Below are 16256 nucleotides of genomic sequence, written 5' to 3' on the forward strand. Positions count from 1 at the left end.
GCAGTGACAACACCCGATCTTTAACCTGCTGTGCCACAAGTGAACTCCCAGAGGCCCTTATTTTGTAGGCAAGGCTGTTAGAAAGACTAGAAATCACACACACACAGAGAAGGCACTCAAGAAAGGGCAGCTACTGGGAGAGGTCGTCAAAGCATTTCCGACAGGAAGCTAGCAGGGTTTGTCAAACGCCTCTGCCGTGGGAACACTAGCGTCCAACTGCACTGAGCTGAGGACTAGAAAATCACTGACTCCACATGACTTTGGGCGCTAGTTCTTAAGGCCAAAAAAGAGGAGCCAAGGTGTTTGTTTCAAGAAAGATCACAGCCGTCAAACGCAATGCCCCAACTTGCTGGCCAAGAACAGACAGGCTCCATTTGGCGCTAAGAAGAGACAGTGACTATGATACACGCTGTCCTCCTTGCTGATGCCAGAAGGGCTGTGCAGGAAAGGCACTTGGCCAGTGCCACTACGGGGGGTTTAAGCACAGGCAACACCTTCCTTTTCGATGTGTATTAAGTCATTCGTTTATTTCTCAGGATGGGCACACTCAAGTATTAAGTCGGCCAGGACAACTCATGGCTCCCAGGTATGTACAGATCCTTCGACGGCTTGGGTCACAGACAACTTCATAGCTAGTGCACCACACACACGAGATAAACAGGAGGCCTAAAAGCCCCAAGCCACTCCAAGAAGAAGGGGGAGGGGGAGGAGCAGTGTTGCAGCACCCCGTGGGGGAGTCAACGCACGGGAGGGAGACACAGAAGGATGGAAGGCCAGCTAGCGTCAATCTCCGTCGGCCGCAGATTCCGCATGGTGCTCAGGGCACTGAGTTCAGCAGATCCTTCAGGAAGCTCTCTGGATCGGTGATTTCTGCTAAGAGACCTGGAAACAGGCAGAGGCTGGTCAGCAGCGGCAGGCAGGCCCCCAGCCCCGAGTCACGAATACTGCATCCATGTAGGGAACGCGCTGTGCCCTGACAAGCCCTGACACAGCTGCTCACTGGAGGCGGGCCATGACTGGGGAGACAGTCAGCCTGCAAACATTCTCGTCCTGCAAGGAGGGTCCTGCTCTGGAACCAGGCCCTGCTGTTCGTTTAAAGGCATTAAAGTCGCTGAGGCTGGTCTTACCACCTCCCTGGAGCGGTCTTTGCAGGGGTCCTGTAACTCCACTGACATGGAGTATAACATGGACAGGGGCTCCTGCAGACGGAGTGTCCACAGCCTTCAGCACATTTGCAGAGTGACCGGGGGCCAAAGACAGGCTAATCCTAATGGCACTGCCCTGGAGGGCTGGGAGGACAGGGTAGGCTGGGCTGGGAGGACAGGGCAGGCTGGCAGGACCCTGGCTCAGCTGACTTTCGATCCAACCCCTAGCCCAGGGCCTGCAGCAAGCTGCCAGAGTCAGGAGTGCTGTCTCCTCCGCTGGCAAACGGAGACAGTGACAAGTCTTCACGCTCCCCTGCTCTGGGGCAGATGCGAAGCCCTGAACCAAGGTGAGTATCTTCCTTGCCCTGCCCGCCTCCTCCTCCTCCTCCTCGGACTCTGACATTCATATGGACAGTCTCTGTAGATAGTCAGACCCCCAGGGGACGGGCAAGGCGCTGGGCCAGGAGACACAAGTGCACAGGCTACCTGCCCTTGGTCAGGGGTCAATGGCTGAAGAAAATAAGGATATAGGTGAGGTAAGATGTCTAGACTGGAAAGACACCGTGGAGCATCCAGGGAAGTTAACAAAGCAACGGGGGTGGGCAGTGCTAACACCTGACCCCAGATAACGGGGGAGGCACCAGGCCAGCAAAGGCCCATCCAGCACAGCTTCCAGGGAGGCCATTGCAACAAACAGCCAAACTAGAAGGCAGGCTCAGGGCTTCTGGGGAAACTCCACCCGCTGGTGCTGAGCCGGGAGGGAAGAAGAATTCCCAGAGAGCATCCCTCCAGACATCTGAGGGTCTAGCTCCCAGAGGACCGCCTGAAAGCGTTAGTGGAGGCCTTCCCTTGATGGTGGATCTGGGAAGACCTTTTCCTGCTCTTAGATGTCAGACTAAGAGCGGCGGGGGGAGGAAACCAGCTCACAGAAGAGTGAGGCAGGTAGCTCCCCGGCTCTGGCTCTGGGAGCCCGACCTTGGAAAGGATGGCAGCAATGGGGGCTGATTGCCGCGGCACCCACAGCCTGGGAGGACGCGGGATTTTCATCCTGGGTGGATTTTCCTAGCACTGGCCCAAGTCACCTCCCCCTGCTGTCATCTGATGCTTGGTTATGAAATCCAAACAAAATTTAATGTGCTTGCAATTTGGATGACAAATCTGCTGTGCAGAGCACCTGGACACAGCAGAGAACAATGAGCTGCACATTTACTGGCTATCAGGGCTGAGCAACCGTCTGAGGACGTCTCACGGGACAGCGTTCAGGGTGCTGCCCCGTTCCTATCAGCAGAGGTGTTCTTTGCTCTCTCTTTTTTATTTTTTGGCCATTTCTTGGGCCGCTCCCGTGGCATATGGAGGTTCCCAGGCTAGGAGTATAATCGGAGCTGTAGCTGCCAGCCTACGCCAGAGCCACAGCAACGCGGGATCCGAGCCGCGTCTGCGACCTACACCACAGCTCATGGCAATGCCGGATCATTAACCCACTGAGCGAGGCAGGGATCGAACCCGAAACCTCATGGTTCCTAGTCGGATTTGTTAACCACTGCGCCACAATGGGAACTCCTCTTTTTTTTCTTTTTCTTTTTTTTTTTTTTTGTCTCTTGATGTTTACTTCTTATCGTCAGGAATCAGAGTTGAAATTCTCCACGGCTCCCCAGGGCAGCTGTGACACAGATGTCTCAGCCCCCAAGAGGCAGGAGAAGACGGGTAATTCTCTGAACTGTCGTAAAAAGCCAGGAAGCAAAAGGGGCTCTAGCGATTCTCCAGCTGTGCCCCACCGGGAATCCGCTTGGTCTTCAAAGCCTCAGTTACTCTGTCTGTGAACAGGGATCAGCCCATCTCCACTTTGCACGCCTGCATGAGCAGAGGCACAGGCCTGGGGTGAAGTGGCTGCTGTCCTGTCACCAGCGAGGTCTCAGCAGCAGCCCACAGGCCAGGTCGCACCTGTCTTTTCCCGCATGTGGAGATGAAAGCAATGGCCAGCTCCACTAAAGCAGGCCTGGGCTTTGCCCAGAAGGTCTGTGAAAGATGAACAACCCTGACACTGACCGGCGGCATCGAGGAACTCGGAGAAGGTCTCCACGGGCATGAACTCCTCCTGGAAGGCCTTCAGGGCCTTGTCGGCAGCCTCGTGGATGGGCATGTCGTTGTGGCGGATGTACTCCGCGAGCGAGCAGGACCAGCCTCCCTCCGTGTTGCTGGTCGGCACCTTCTACAAGAACCAATGCGAGACGGGCCAGGGTGGGGGGGGGCACTCAGTGCCTTGGTGGGGGGGGGCACCTCCCACACATCTCGGTTTCCCCGGAGGATGTGCTCTGCCTCCAGAACAGAACTCCCCTCCGCTCCTCTCACAGCCCCTGTTAAGCAGGGCTCGTGTGTCCCACGAGCTCCAACAGGCCATGGATGTGCTCTTCCGCCCCACACCTCCCACACCCGCACCTCCCCGAGAGGGAGGCCAGGGTGCTCTCGCGGAGCTGTTTTCATGCAGGTGATGAAAGGACCTCCCGCCTCCCTGCTGACCCTCTCAGGCAGAGGGGAGTGTCCCTATTAGAAGCTCGGCTGGAACAAGTCACACTCACACAGGGCAACGGGCTTTACCCAGAGGGACGAGAGCAAAGAAAGGGGGACTCGGAGGGGAGGAGATGCACCTGCAGGAGAGGGTCTGCGGCAGCCTGAGGCCGCAGGCCTGAGCGAGAGGGGAGCCCTCCCACGGCGGGTGCAGCCTGTTTCAGGCGGAGGCCGTGGAGGAGCAGGCTGCCAGGGCAGGGCCGCGGGCACCAGCCCGGGTGTCTATGTCCTCGCCAAAACCCGCACTACCCCCGGTTGGCCCCTTACCTTAAACATGTTGTAAATGAGATCGACGAGAGCCCAGAAGAGAAGGGAAGAGCGATACACGGAGTAGTCCTTCACCGCCTTGTCTGTCAGCCTGCAACAGAAACCAAAGCCCATGTCCGTGCAGAGCCTGGGAGGACACAGCACAAGGACAGAGCCAAGCATTCTGGGAGCTGGGGAAGGGTCACGGGAGCTGGGCGTCACTCGCTCCAGCCACCAGCCCCTCTGCTCAGAAGAAAGCAGCTGGGACAGGGCTTCTGAAGCCCTCCGACTCAGTGGTTTATTCCCCACAGGGCTTTCCATGAACGCGTCCTGTCCAGCGCTGACTCGGCTGAGTCAGGGCCAAGCGGAGAGGGGAAGATGTAAGATGCACCACAGCTACCGCCAGGCTGCTGCTTAAGGAGATGCGCGGGGCCCAGTGTCCCTGAGTTTAGCCCCGGCCACACGCTGGGACTTCGAGGGACCTGGTAAATGACGTAGGAAACGAGGTTCTACTTCCATCTTTACATTCCACCGGAGAATTTTTACAAACAGTCAACAAACCTAAACCAGCCATAGTATTCAGTCCACCACGTGCCGTGCTAGAAAGCAGCCAGCTGTCAGAAACCTGGTCTGAGCAACAGCATTGCCTCGGATGGAAGCCGCAACCGCCCCAACGCCTCCCAAATCCTGGGTGAATCCTGGAGCTGCTCACCACACCCCTTCATTTCTAACCAGTATCGTCACTACTTAGTCCAATGAGTCAGTTTGGGAGTAGAGACCAACCAGGCCCTTGGGAAACCGGGGGCTGCCAGGGACAAGAGCACCCACAGCCTCCTCGACAGACACTCCCAGCCCGAGGACTGATTACAACAGGTACGGCCCCTGGGAAATACGGAAAGACCAGACGCCCCTCTGCACAAGGAGTGAAGTGTCAGGGGTAGGATTCAGTTTCTACAACCCAAGATCTAGGAAAGGCTTCGTCTGCAAACCACCTTTGTGTCTGTAATAATAAAGGGTAGATAAGCCCTTACTGTGGAGATTCCACACCTTGGAACAGAGTCCGTAACGGAAAGGATCAGAACTTAGTACTGTAATGCATGTGTGGGGGGTTCCCACCGTGGCTCAGAGGTCAAGACATCTGATTAGTATCAGCATCCACGAGGATGCAGGTTCAATCTCTGGCCTCGCTCCGTGGGTTATGGATCCGGGCTTGCTGTGAGCTGTGGGGTATGTTGCAGATGCAGCTCGGATCCTGCATTGCTGTGGCTGTGGCACAGGCTGGCAGCTACAGCTCCTATTTGACCCCTAGCGTGAGAACCTCCATATGCTGCAGGTGGGACCCTAAAAAGCAACAAAAAAGAAAAGCATGTGTGGGCATAATGAGGGTCTCCCACTGTGGAATGTCGTCTTCCCCTTAAATTCCTGTCCCTGAACCAAAGGATGGTTATCTCGCCGAACTTGAATGCAGGCCTTGCTTCATCTTCTGCCTAATGACCTGAGGCATACCTCATGCTTCTATTTATGGTTTTACAGTTAAGCCAGGCTGCTTCATTCCACAACATTCTGACGGCTTTCTTGAGCCATCTCAACTTACAGCGATCTCCCGGAGTCCCCCAGGTTTCCCTCTCTGTCTATGGTCCTTACTGGGGCTTCACGACCGCCTGCGTAACTATGCTACTCTATACCTATCATTTGGGAAAGCATTCTTCTAGCACAAAACACTTCTAATGGGTATCCCCAAAATAAAGATGTCCACTGATTCCACAATAAATAAATAAGACGTGCGTGTGTGTTGTGTGTATACCAATGTTTACATACGCTAGACTCATAAAAATAAAAACAAGCCAACAGGTGATTCCTTACAGAAGCTGCAACTAGACTGTATGGGTCTCCTGGGACTACCTAGCATGGGACAGGCCATCCCCACCTGCATTCAGTAAATGTTTAAACTACTAACAAAAGTGAAATGAAAGAATAAAGTGAGGCAACTCTGCTAAAATATGCTACCTGTACCTTCCCTCCACAGCGCCCAGCCGCTGCCCTCCTGCCAGAAAGGGGGAACTACTGCCAGGTGGGCTGAGGGGAGGGTGACCTTTGTTCTCTGCAGGCAGACCCGGTAACAGAAAAGGCTAGCAAAGGCCTCGGCTTAAATTCCTGCCAGTTCCTGGCAGAGGAATCTTTTTCCTGAATGTAAAACCTGCAGAACAACTTCTCTTGTGCAAATTCCTAGCTTTTTGTGCATCTGCCGCTACCTCCTACCCCATAATGGGCTCAGTGACTCTGCCTCAAGCACCAGGACGTTCCCTCTAAATGGCCCTCCTGGGAGGAGTCCCCACACCATGCCAATGCCCAGCACCCTGTCAGCGGCTTCAGGAGCCCCACTCACACCCCTACACCATAACCAGGGCTGTGCCTTGTGGATCTTCTGCTTTAGCAGCAGGAATCTTCAGTGGCCCTGCCCTAACCTAGTTATTTAAGACTAATCAGTAAAGGTGACTAATGTGCTACAGAGAAAATGGCCACACGAACACAGCTCACACTGGATTTCCTAATTCAGCTGTGACCAAACTGGCTTTTCCTTAACTGCCCAGGACAGTAATGAATCCTAGTCTCCTAATTGAAAGCAAAACAGCTCCTGTGGGTTCAGATTTCACACCTGTCACCGAGAGCCCGTGCCCAGTCAACAGCCACTTTATGTGCTGTGGCCACAAGCCGAGCCTGGCTTATTGACAACTTAGTCTCTTGCAGATCTAACTTTTGACTGCTAGCAGCTAGTTAACTATCAATGCTTCAGACTCTCAGGAAAGGCTGGAAAGTGCACTGTCTGGCATGGGGGCAGAGGGCAGGTAGGGACCCAATAAGACTGGCCTGCTGCTACTCTACACAGAGGCTGGCACTGGCTGGAGATTCAGCCTGGTCTCTCTGGGCTGGGAGGTTCCCATGACCAGTGACTCTGTAAATCAGGGTGATGGAGGGAGAGGCACCAGGTGTGCACATTCAGGCCCACAGCTGTCTCCACCTGGTCTGTCTGCACCTAGTCTGTCACCAGGGGCCTCAAAGCTCCCCCACCACTCCCTCCCTGAAAACGGTCCCTCGGATGCTAGCGGAAGCAGACACATGAGGACAGACCTTCCTGGAGCGAAGCAGGTTTCCCTCGAGGGGCAGAAGCAAGCTGACAAACCCACACCCTGCTCTGAAGCCCAGGGCAGGCAGACTGTGCAGGGCCACCCGGGCTCAGCATGGTGCCACGGAGTCCACTGAGCATGTGGCAGTCCGTGCGGTCGTCACAAAGGGCTTCTTGTTGTTTGCAGCTGTTTCTCTCAAGACAGCTCCCAGCTGACCCAGATCAGAGCACGGGGTCAGGCAAACGAGACCGCATCCTTCCTGAAATGCCCGCCTTCTTCAGGAGGTGTCCACATGCACAGTAGAGAAGGAAAGGCTCAGGGAACATGGCGCAGACAGGACAGGAACGTGACAGAGGGAGACGACGAGCTTTTAATGATCAGAAAAGAAGCTCCCCAGCCATGGCCCTGAGGAAACTTTGTTAGTTTACGCCCAGACCAGCAAGAGTCAGAAAAGCTGGCTTCCTGCCTCAGCTGCCTGTCGGCCCTAACTCTTCTCCTGAGAAATCTCACCCTGTGCCTGGCTAGCTTCCTCTCTGAGAAATTTTCCAGAGGCACCTGGCTCCACCCAGGTGCCTGATCCAGAGAAGGCAGGTGCCTGTCAGCTTTCAGGCCCAGATTCTTGATGTGACGGACCACGAAGGGTTGTGGGCAACTACCAGTCCAGGAAGGGCGCCTCCCCTTAGCACACACACACTGCTGGGGACTTTCACTCACAGTGGGGACAGAGTCCAGGTGACAGGCAGCCTGGGAGACAGCTTCTTGAAACAGGTACTGACCTGGTGGCTCCCCCTGGAGCCACTGCCCGGGCCTGAGAGGTCACCAGCAGCCTCCGCAGGATTTCCACGCGTGTGGCTCTCCACTTCTCGGGGGGCAGGATGTGGAGGGCCAGGACTGTGAAATAGTGGGGCCCGTCCACTTCAAAGGCACTCTCCACCCACTTCTCCTTGGGCTGCTCCAGAAAGCCCTGGAGGTTCTTCTCCTCTCGGGAAGTTGCTCGGGTTCTGGAACAGAAGGGGTGGCACGAAACCAGTGCAGAAGCCTCAGGAGGGGAGGAGGGTCTGCTCAATTTCCCGTCTTCTTTTAAGTTTCCTGAATGCTGGGCTCCCCGTCCCCCACTTCAAGCATGGCTCCTTCCCTCCTGAGCCCTTCTTGGTGGCATCACCCTTGTCCCCCACCCCAGTCCGGCTCCGACACAGCTGCAACAGTGCATGTGCCAAGCGTTGTGTATTCACACACATGCCACCATCCAAGGGTCCCAATGACTCCGGAAGGGTCCACGGCCCCTTTCTACCTGAGGCCCAGGAAGGGAGGTGACCAAGCCCAGTGACTGAGCCCACAGCCCGCAGTCCCCCCCCACGCGGTCTCATGACGGATGACTGTCCATGCCTGCCCTGGACTCTCTATTTGGCTCTATTCTCTTATGTACCTACGCCCCCCCTCCTCCGTTAGAACAGCGTCTTCTGAAAGGCACACATGGCTTCTCATTCTCGCTCTTGCCTAAATAATGATCATCATCACCTTCAACGCCAAGAACCTTCTACGTGCTTTCTACGGATTGTCTCTTCTAATCATCACAGTGACCTCATCAGAGGGGCAGTATCCTGATGTTACAGAGGGGAAACTGCAGCCCAGAGAAAGCAAGCGTTTTGCCCCGCCACACAGTGGGAAGGAAGGAAGCGGGCTCTGACCCAGTCAGTCTGGCTCCAGCCCACCCCACACTGACTCTCCACCCTGCGCCACGATGGAACTCCAAAGAGTCACTGGATCAGACTGAGAGATCACCTTCTTATCAGATACTTCTAACTACATGCCTCCCTTTTAACCCGGCTGGTGCTCTCAGGCCAGGAGTGCCTGACGCCCTGTCCTAATTCTGTAGGGGAAACAAACAAAAGCACAACACCAGCAGCCACTGAATCAAAGTCACCAGGGCTGCAGATGGCACTGCCAGACTCTGCACCGTGAGAAAGGAGGTGGGGGTGGGCAAAGACCGTGGTCCCTTAGCCGCCATGAAGAAAGGACCTGGATGGACCAGATGGCTATACTAGACCAGAGTGTCCAGCATCGCTCAGCACTGCTCTGGCTCATGGTCTGACACGCTTGCCTTCATACACAAATGTTCCACCAAAGGCACTGTGATCCCCGCTCAGCCAGCACCCGGGACCAAGCTCACAGCAGTGCGAGCCAGCGAGGGAGGCCAGCTGCAGCTTCCAGTTCAGCCTCCAACTGACCATGACAACCAGGACAAAGCTACCTCCCACTCCATCTAAGGGACTTGAGCATGAGCTACAAATGTCTGGCATTTGAGAAACACAATGACACCTGGAGCCATCGGCTCTGCTCTGCTGGGCAAATCACACGCTATCTCTGGGCAGCCTGCCCCGCTCCCTGAAGAAAGGGCCGTCCACTCGACCTCACGGCTGTCAGGAAGGGCCAAGAGCTCCGTTGAAGGCCCCACAGATACCAGCGGGCAGCACTGCTCAGGCCTGCAGCACAGTCTGGATAACGGGGAACATTCGTGCTGTCAACGATGCAGGTGTTTCTCCTGACCGTCTACAGAGAGAGCGAATGATGTCAAGTCTGATGGAGTCCCAGCAGTGCTTCTCTTTAACAATGAAGCCTGTGGTCTCCAGGTCAGTCTTTCCTCTCATGAAAGAAAAAAAAAAAAAACAGGAGGGAAGACGAAAATAACTGTGTCCAAGACCAGAAAGGATAATGACACAGATTGTCCTGCTGCCTAAACAAAACTGCAAGCTGCCTCATGGACTACACATGGCCTTTCAACAACCTCTCAATACTCTGCCCAACAGACACGCAAGACTTGCTAGAAGATGGGGCCTAAAAGCATGAAGCCATTTAAATCACATCTAAGAGCTAAAGTATATGAAATCTCTTAGTTTGCTTTAAGGTCCAGGGTGGAAGAGAGGACTATTCTCCACCCGCCTAGAGTTTCTTTCAAATTAAACCTCTATGGGAGTTCCCGCTGTGGCAGAGCGGAAATGAGTCCAACTAGCATACATGAGGATGAGGGTTCGGTTCCTGGCCTCGCTCAGTGGGTTGGGGATCCGGTGTCGCCGTGAGCTGTGGTGAACCTGCGTTGCTGTGGCTGTGGTGTAGGCCGGCAGCTGTAGCTCTGATTCAACCCCTCGCCTGAGAAACTTGCATATGCTGTAGGTGCAGCCCTAAAAAGCAAGCAAGCAAACAAAACCCTCCATGTGTCAACCTAACTAATCCACAGTGTACACACAGATACAGACACAAATCTCTTTCTTCCCCTGGCTACCTTCCTGCTCAGTGCATGTTCCCAGATAATCTCCAACAACCCCTCTCCCTTCAGTTGCCAGAAGGATCACTTGCTGGAGAGGAAGCAGGGATAGCAAGTCCAGCCTCCTTTTATGAAATAACAGGTCCCTGCTTCTGCCACATCCTCCAGCTGTGAATCCCTCACCTGGAACAACCTGTGTGCCCTTGACAGTGACTGTGTGCAGCCCTGACGCATGGCCTCCCCCCTTCCAAGGGCAAAGAGTCTTGCAAGTAGAGACGGCGCTCAAGTAGAAGCTTCACTGATCTGGCCTCTCCCGATTCCTGCTCCCCTCTGAGCTGAAGGTCAGTCTAAGGATGTGGCCCCTGGCAGCCCCTTGGCAGATGAGGCAGTTCTGGAAAGGAAGCCACCCTACAGCTTTACTGTGGGTGACTCGTCACCTTTGGCATGGGCTGCCTTGGGCCAGGCATTTGTTCTGGAACGAGCCAGAGTGGGTATGGGGGAGCTGGCTGGGCTGAGGAGCACAGGGCGGCTCGGCCACTGCTACCCGAGAGGCGAGGTACTGACGTGTTCAGGACGTAAAGCACAGTGTGGATGATGTACGGGATCAGGTGGATGTTGCTCTCCCGGCCGCCCCCTCCGGTGTCTGCGCTGAAAGACTGCTCCATGGCGAAGCGCAGGAAGAGCAGCTTGATGTCGTGGATGTTGAGCTGGTACGTGGGCTCCCGCTGGCCCGTACACTCCTGGAGGTAAGTGTTGTGCCTGGGGAGGAGAACCGGAAGCAAGTTTCCTGGTGAAAACCCAGCCGGGAAACCAGAGCCCCGCTCTGGCCTGATGGCTGTGAAGGTCAGAGACGGTCAAAGAATGAAAGGGGAGTGAAAGACAAGGGCTGGGCCGGGAGGAGGACCCGAGCAGAGCACGCTCTCAACTCTCTGACTGAACCTGAAGCTCTCCAAACTTTGATGAGAATGCGCTGGTTTGGGGACCCATTTCCTACTGGACCAATGTCCTAGGACATATGGTGACCACATCTGGAAGTGTGTTCTGTTTTGGGGAGGAGCTGCTTGGCATACGGAAGTTCCCGGGCCAGGAATCAAACCCATGCCACAGTAACAACCTGAGACGATGCAATGACAAAACCAGATCCTTAACCTGCCATGCCATAAGGGAACTCCTGGAAGTAGTTTTGGAAAAAGAAATGGAGAACTCATCCATTCTGATCGACAAGGTGCCCTATCCATTAGAACCACCTCTTCAAATTCCAAATAAGAATCCCACTCCTGGCATCTATTCAGAGAAAACCATGACTTGAAAAGACACACGTGCTCCAATGTTCACTGCAGCACTATCTGCAAGAGCCAAGAGACGGAAACAACCTAAATGTCCATCGACAGAGGAGTGGATCAAGAAGATGGGGTACATATACACAATGGAATATTACTCAGCCATTAAAAGGAAAGAAATAATGGCATTTACAGCAACATGGATGGACCTAGAAATTATCATGCTAAGTGAAGTCAGTCACACAATGAAACACCAACATCAAATGCTATCACTTCCATATGGAATCTAAAAAAAGGACACAATGAATTCACCTCTTTGCAGAACAGATACTGACTCACAGATTTTGAAAAACTTATGGTTTAACAATGAGACAGGTTCGGGGATAGGGGGATGCGCTGAGGGTTTGGGATGGAAATGCTATAAAATTTGGTTGTGATGACTGTGGTACAACTATAAACGTAATAAAATCCATTGAGTAATTTAAAAATAAATAAGTAAAATGTGAACTCAAAAAAAATTCCAAATAAGAGTTTTTTCTTGTGTCACTATATGTTATCATCTGTCTGGGCTCTGCCTTGATGAAGTCTGTACTTCCGTTTCTTTATCTATAGAATGTGCGTAACAGTAACACTCGGTGAGCATTTCACTGCTACCCAACAGTACTTTCATCACTATCGCTGCCAAGTACCTGGCTTACGGTGAGCACCTTTTCATCCCTGCATTTTAAAATGGGACTATGGGTGGGGCACTACTCCGCAAGGTATCTGCCAGAGATGAGGACCTCAGGGAAGGCTCAGCTACTCTACTCTGGATTTTAGGACCAGGGAGGCTTTGAAGAGCCTGATATTCCCCACACCACTACGCTATCTTCATTATTTAAATGTCAGAGAAAGAGAAGTGAACCCTGGGAAATTTTGGCCTCCAGGATCATCAGGGGTCCTGTGTTTTGCGTCCTAAGATCAGCAAAGGAGGAGAGGCGGCAGATAACTAGAAATTCCACATGGTGCCCCAGATGCCGAGGGTGCTGGTTTCTCTGCAGAGCCCCCTCTATCCCTGACAGCACCCCTGTCAGCAATCAAAGATAGATGTGGGCTCGAGACGAAGGTGGAAGGAGACGGTACCCTGGGGTCCCAGCAGCTGACAGCTGATCTCCCCTCATTTCCTGGGAACCCCTCTTCTCTACCATGCACAATGTTCCTCACTCACCTTGCCAGGCAGGTGGCAAAAGCTGACTCAGGGACGTGGGGCCCCCAGACCGGAAGGAGCCCGTTGCACTTAGTGTTGGCGTTCTGAAGGGCAGCACTCTCCCACTCTTCCCGGCCTCGGGCCAGCCTGGAGCAGGAGGAGAGCAGGGACAAGTGACTGCTTAGTTTAAAGGCACCCAAGCACCTGCGCAGGGGGAGGAAGGGTTTGCTGGCGCCAAGGAAGTGTTGGCCCACATGCCCAACTCTACAGAGAGAAGCAGCCATTGTACGTGCGATGAGGGAAATGCCAGCTTCATGCTTCAGGGAAGCAAGACTGCTCTCACCAGCGCTGGGCCAAAAGCCAAGTGTATTTTCCTGGTTGTGTGGCAGGAATGGCTCTTGGGGCTCTGTGGCTGAAGGCAAGACACCCTATTTCCCGAGACCGGGGGCAAGAATGGAAACCCCAGAGGTAGTAGGCCTGGCCCTCTCGGTCCAGGGCCTCGGGCAAGCTGCCCACTCCCCTGAAGTCACACAGGTCTGGGGCTGAAGCACCTGTGAGCGGAGGTCTGCTGAAGCAGCCGCTTCCCGAGAGCCGAGCCTACCTGACGGCAGCCAGGTGGCAGTCATAGTGCACGATGTTGAAGTGGGACACGGTGCTGTAGCCCTGCTGTTTCCGGGGCTTATTCTCCATCTCCTCCAAGGCCACCCGCTTGGTGAAGGTGTAAATGCCCAGGACCTTGGTGGGCTGCAAAGACAGCACAGAGAGGAGGGGAGGTGAGGAGAGACTCCAAGGCGGGCTTCAGAAGGAGGTGAAGCAGAGCAGGGGGGACCCAAGTGTCTGCGTTCCAGGAGATGGGTGACAGTGAGCCCCAAAGTCTCGTGGTTAAGCACCTGTCTGGACACAGTCCCAGTGAAATGAGGAGTGTGGGGAGCAGCCGAGATGAAGTGGACGCCATGTAGGCAGAAGGGCAGAAATGCGTGCCTGAACTGTCCTTTTCTTTTTGCTTCATTTATCTGACAACAAAGACCAGAGTGCCTCCTTAGAAAGTCACTTGCTTTTCAAAACTGACCAGAGAGCTCCAAGGAACCTGTGTCACAGCAGGACTTTGAGGGCTTGTGGCCTGGGCACCGACCCTTCAATAGGCTTGGGTGCTAAGTAGTACATTCAAGCTGGAGAGGAAGAAGGATGCCTTTGGGGCCTTTAGGGGGCGCACTGGCCACTGGCTATTCTGTTCCTTTGGGTGTCAGTCTAGTTTGCTGGGGCCTAGAGAGTTAAGTAAGGCCCTGGCCTCCCCAGGGATCCCAAATGCAAGTGGCGTGGTGGGCTGTGCAAAGCCCCAGGTCTGAGGGCACAAAGGCCTGGCCTAGGACTCTGGCTCTGCAACGTGAACCTGTTCGGTCATCTATACATTAGGGCTTCTTACAGGTTTAAAAATAGAATTACCCAACTTACATCAAGCCTCTGGGCACAGGGCCTAGCGTGCAGAAGGAACCCAGTGAGTGGCAGGTGTTAAGGATGAGGATGAAGATAGTGTTCAGATCAGTGTGCCTTCCTGCCTTCAAAGAGGACCAGCCGGCCCTAAAATACGAGCCCTGACTGTGGCCTAAGGACACAAAGGCTGCAGGAGAGGGAGGCCACCAGAGCAAGGGCCCAGGTTGGGCCCACAGGCCCAGGAGCCGTACCTGGAACTTGTACCCCTCCCTGCAGATGCAGCACGTGAGGCCTGGCTCCTCAATCAGCTCCTCCATCTGCTTCAGGAGCGCCGTCTTGGTCACGACCTGGCCCTTTTCGTTGGTCTGTAGGGGAACCCCAGGAGGCATGTCAGATGGGAGTCTCCCCCGTGCCCCCGGCAGGGACACACAGGCACAGGGCTGACTGTCACATACACTGGAAGGACTGCTGCTTTGAAAGGCAGTCTCTTTAGTTGGCGCCTAATGAGGGTGAAGACCCAGATTCTCCTGCTATTCTCTTCCTAAGGAACCACTGAAGCAGAGGAAACCATCCAGCTGGAACCCTGGCAAGCTGCCACTTGCCACCAAAAAAGCCCCCTTTCTTTGTGCCAGCAGCACCAAGTCTCAGCTGCCAGGGGCTGTTGCAGTATGATTCATTTACTGTTCCCATGGGAGTTTTAAAACTGCTGACACTCAAGTTTGCTGCTCTGGAGAAGGCTCTCACAGGACTACTGCTCCCTCCAAGGTGGGCCTGTGCAAAGAGCAGAGCCCTTCACGTCAAACAGACCCAGGTTCAAACCCCTGTCAGCCGCTTATTAGTTGTGTGCCTTGGCCTATGTATTTCGCCCCTCAGCCTCAGTTAGTTCTTCTGAAGAATGGGCACAGGGGCTTAAATAAAATCTTACAAGTAAAGTGCCTAACTAAGCACAGTGCCTGGCAGACAGTAAATCCTTGATAAGCAACAGTTATCAGCACTTTTACTGTTTTTGTGAACTTGTTAAGTCATTTAACCTAAGTCTCATCTGCACAGCAAAACAGTGACATCTCTAGGGCTTGTAGGGAAGACGAAAGAAGGTGAGAAATCTAGCAGGTACCCAGCACACCGACTCCGCCTGCCTCCCAACCCTGTCCAGCCTTCATCTTCACCATCCCCAACCCCAGCTCTGTCCCAAAGCACAAGAGACTGTGCCACAGCCACCTCCTTTTCAGGAGGTTGAGCAAGATCGCGGGGACCAACGCGTGGCTTTACCGTCATGCCCAGGGTGCCCAGAGCCTTCTGCCTCATGGCCATGGCCATGCGCTTCTTCTCGGCCCGGGTCTCCCTGCGGGCCGCGTCAATCTTCTTGTTCACATCAGGGTGCTCCCGCAGCGCCTCCAGCAGGTTCTCTGCCAGGGTCCCAATGCCCTCATCGCTGGACACCTGCTCCAGCTTATGCAGGTTTGTGATGGAGTCAGTTCCAATCAGAACCTGCCGAGAAGGGACCCGAGAGATGAAGGCCTCCAATTATGTAGCCATGTGTTCTTCTCAGGAGCTTAAAGGCTTAAAAAAATAAACAGTGTGCCCAATCTCATGCCATCTGCTTGCTTTCAATCAGATCCTTTGATTTTACACTTGGAGAGATTCGGACAAATGGAGGGTTAGGTTCTGCCCTTGACTTCTGACCAGTCACCATACTCTTTCATCTCAATATCTCCATCTATAAAATGGGGGCAGGAGTTCCCATCGTGGTGCAGTGGTTAACAAATCCGACTAGGAACCATGAGGTTGCGGGTTCGGTCCCTGGCCTCACTCAGTGGGTTAAGGATCCGGCGTTGCCGTGAGCTGTGGTGTAGGTCGCAGACTCGGCTTGGATCCTGCGTTGCTGTGGCCCTGGTGTAGGCCAGTGGCTATAGCTCCAATCCAACCCCTAGCCTGGGAACCTCCATATGCTGTGGAAGTGGCCCTAGAAAAGGCAAAAAGACCAAAAAAAAAAAAAAAAAAAAAAAAAAAAAAAAT

General features: G+C 54.1%; 1 protein-coding gene and 1 long non-coding RNA gene across 36 annotated transcripts in view; one reads left to right on the forward strand and one right to left on the reverse strand.

Moving 5' to 3' along the window:
- Positions 1 to 499: 499 nt before the first annotated feature.
- The window catches only part of UBR4 (ubiquitin protein ligase E3 component n-recognin 4), a 139715-nt gene continuing 123958 nt past the window's right edge, over positions 500 to 16256 (reverse strand). For all 35 annotated transcript variants that reach the window (XM_084963083.1, XM_084963100.1, XM_084963091.1 and 32 more), the window contains 9 exons: positions 15510 to 15728; positions 14492 to 14605; positions 13411 to 13553; positions 12831 to 12956; positions 10908 to 11102; positions 7858 to 8082; positions 3978 to 4068; positions 3192 to 3354; positions 500 to 882 (listed from right to left, as the gene is read on the reverse strand). In XM_084963083.1, the coding sequence (XP_084819209.1) occupies positions 818 to 882; positions 3192 to 3354; positions 3978 to 4068; positions 7858 to 8082; positions 10908 to 11102; positions 12831 to 12956; positions 13411 to 13553; positions 14492 to 14605; positions 15510 to 15728 (1341 nt within the window). In that variant the 3' untranslated portion in view covers positions 500 to 817. The remainder of the gene's footprint in view (positions 883 to 3191; positions 3355 to 3977; positions 4069 to 7857; positions 8083 to 10907; positions 11103 to 12830; positions 12957 to 13410; positions 13554 to 14491; positions 14606 to 15509; positions 15729 to 16256) is intronic.
- LOC146402584 (uncharacterized) lies at positions 1373 to 5320 on the forward strand. Its single transcript, XR_014807170.1, has 2 exons — positions 1373 to 1492; positions 2768 to 5320. It is a non-coding gene; the product is annotated as an uncharacterized LOC146402584 (long non-coding RNA).

Source organism: Sus scrofa, chromosome 6, assembly GCF_054392235.1.
Source record: "Sus scrofa isolate SSC_HxYL_T2T_F1_AM1 chromosome 6, Sscrofa_HxYL_maternal_Yorkshire_Landrace_v2.0, whole genome shotgun sequence".
In the NCBI taxonomy this organism is placed as follows: domain Eukaryota; kingdom Metazoa; phylum Chordata; class Mammalia; order Artiodactyla; family Suidae; genus Sus; species Sus scrofa.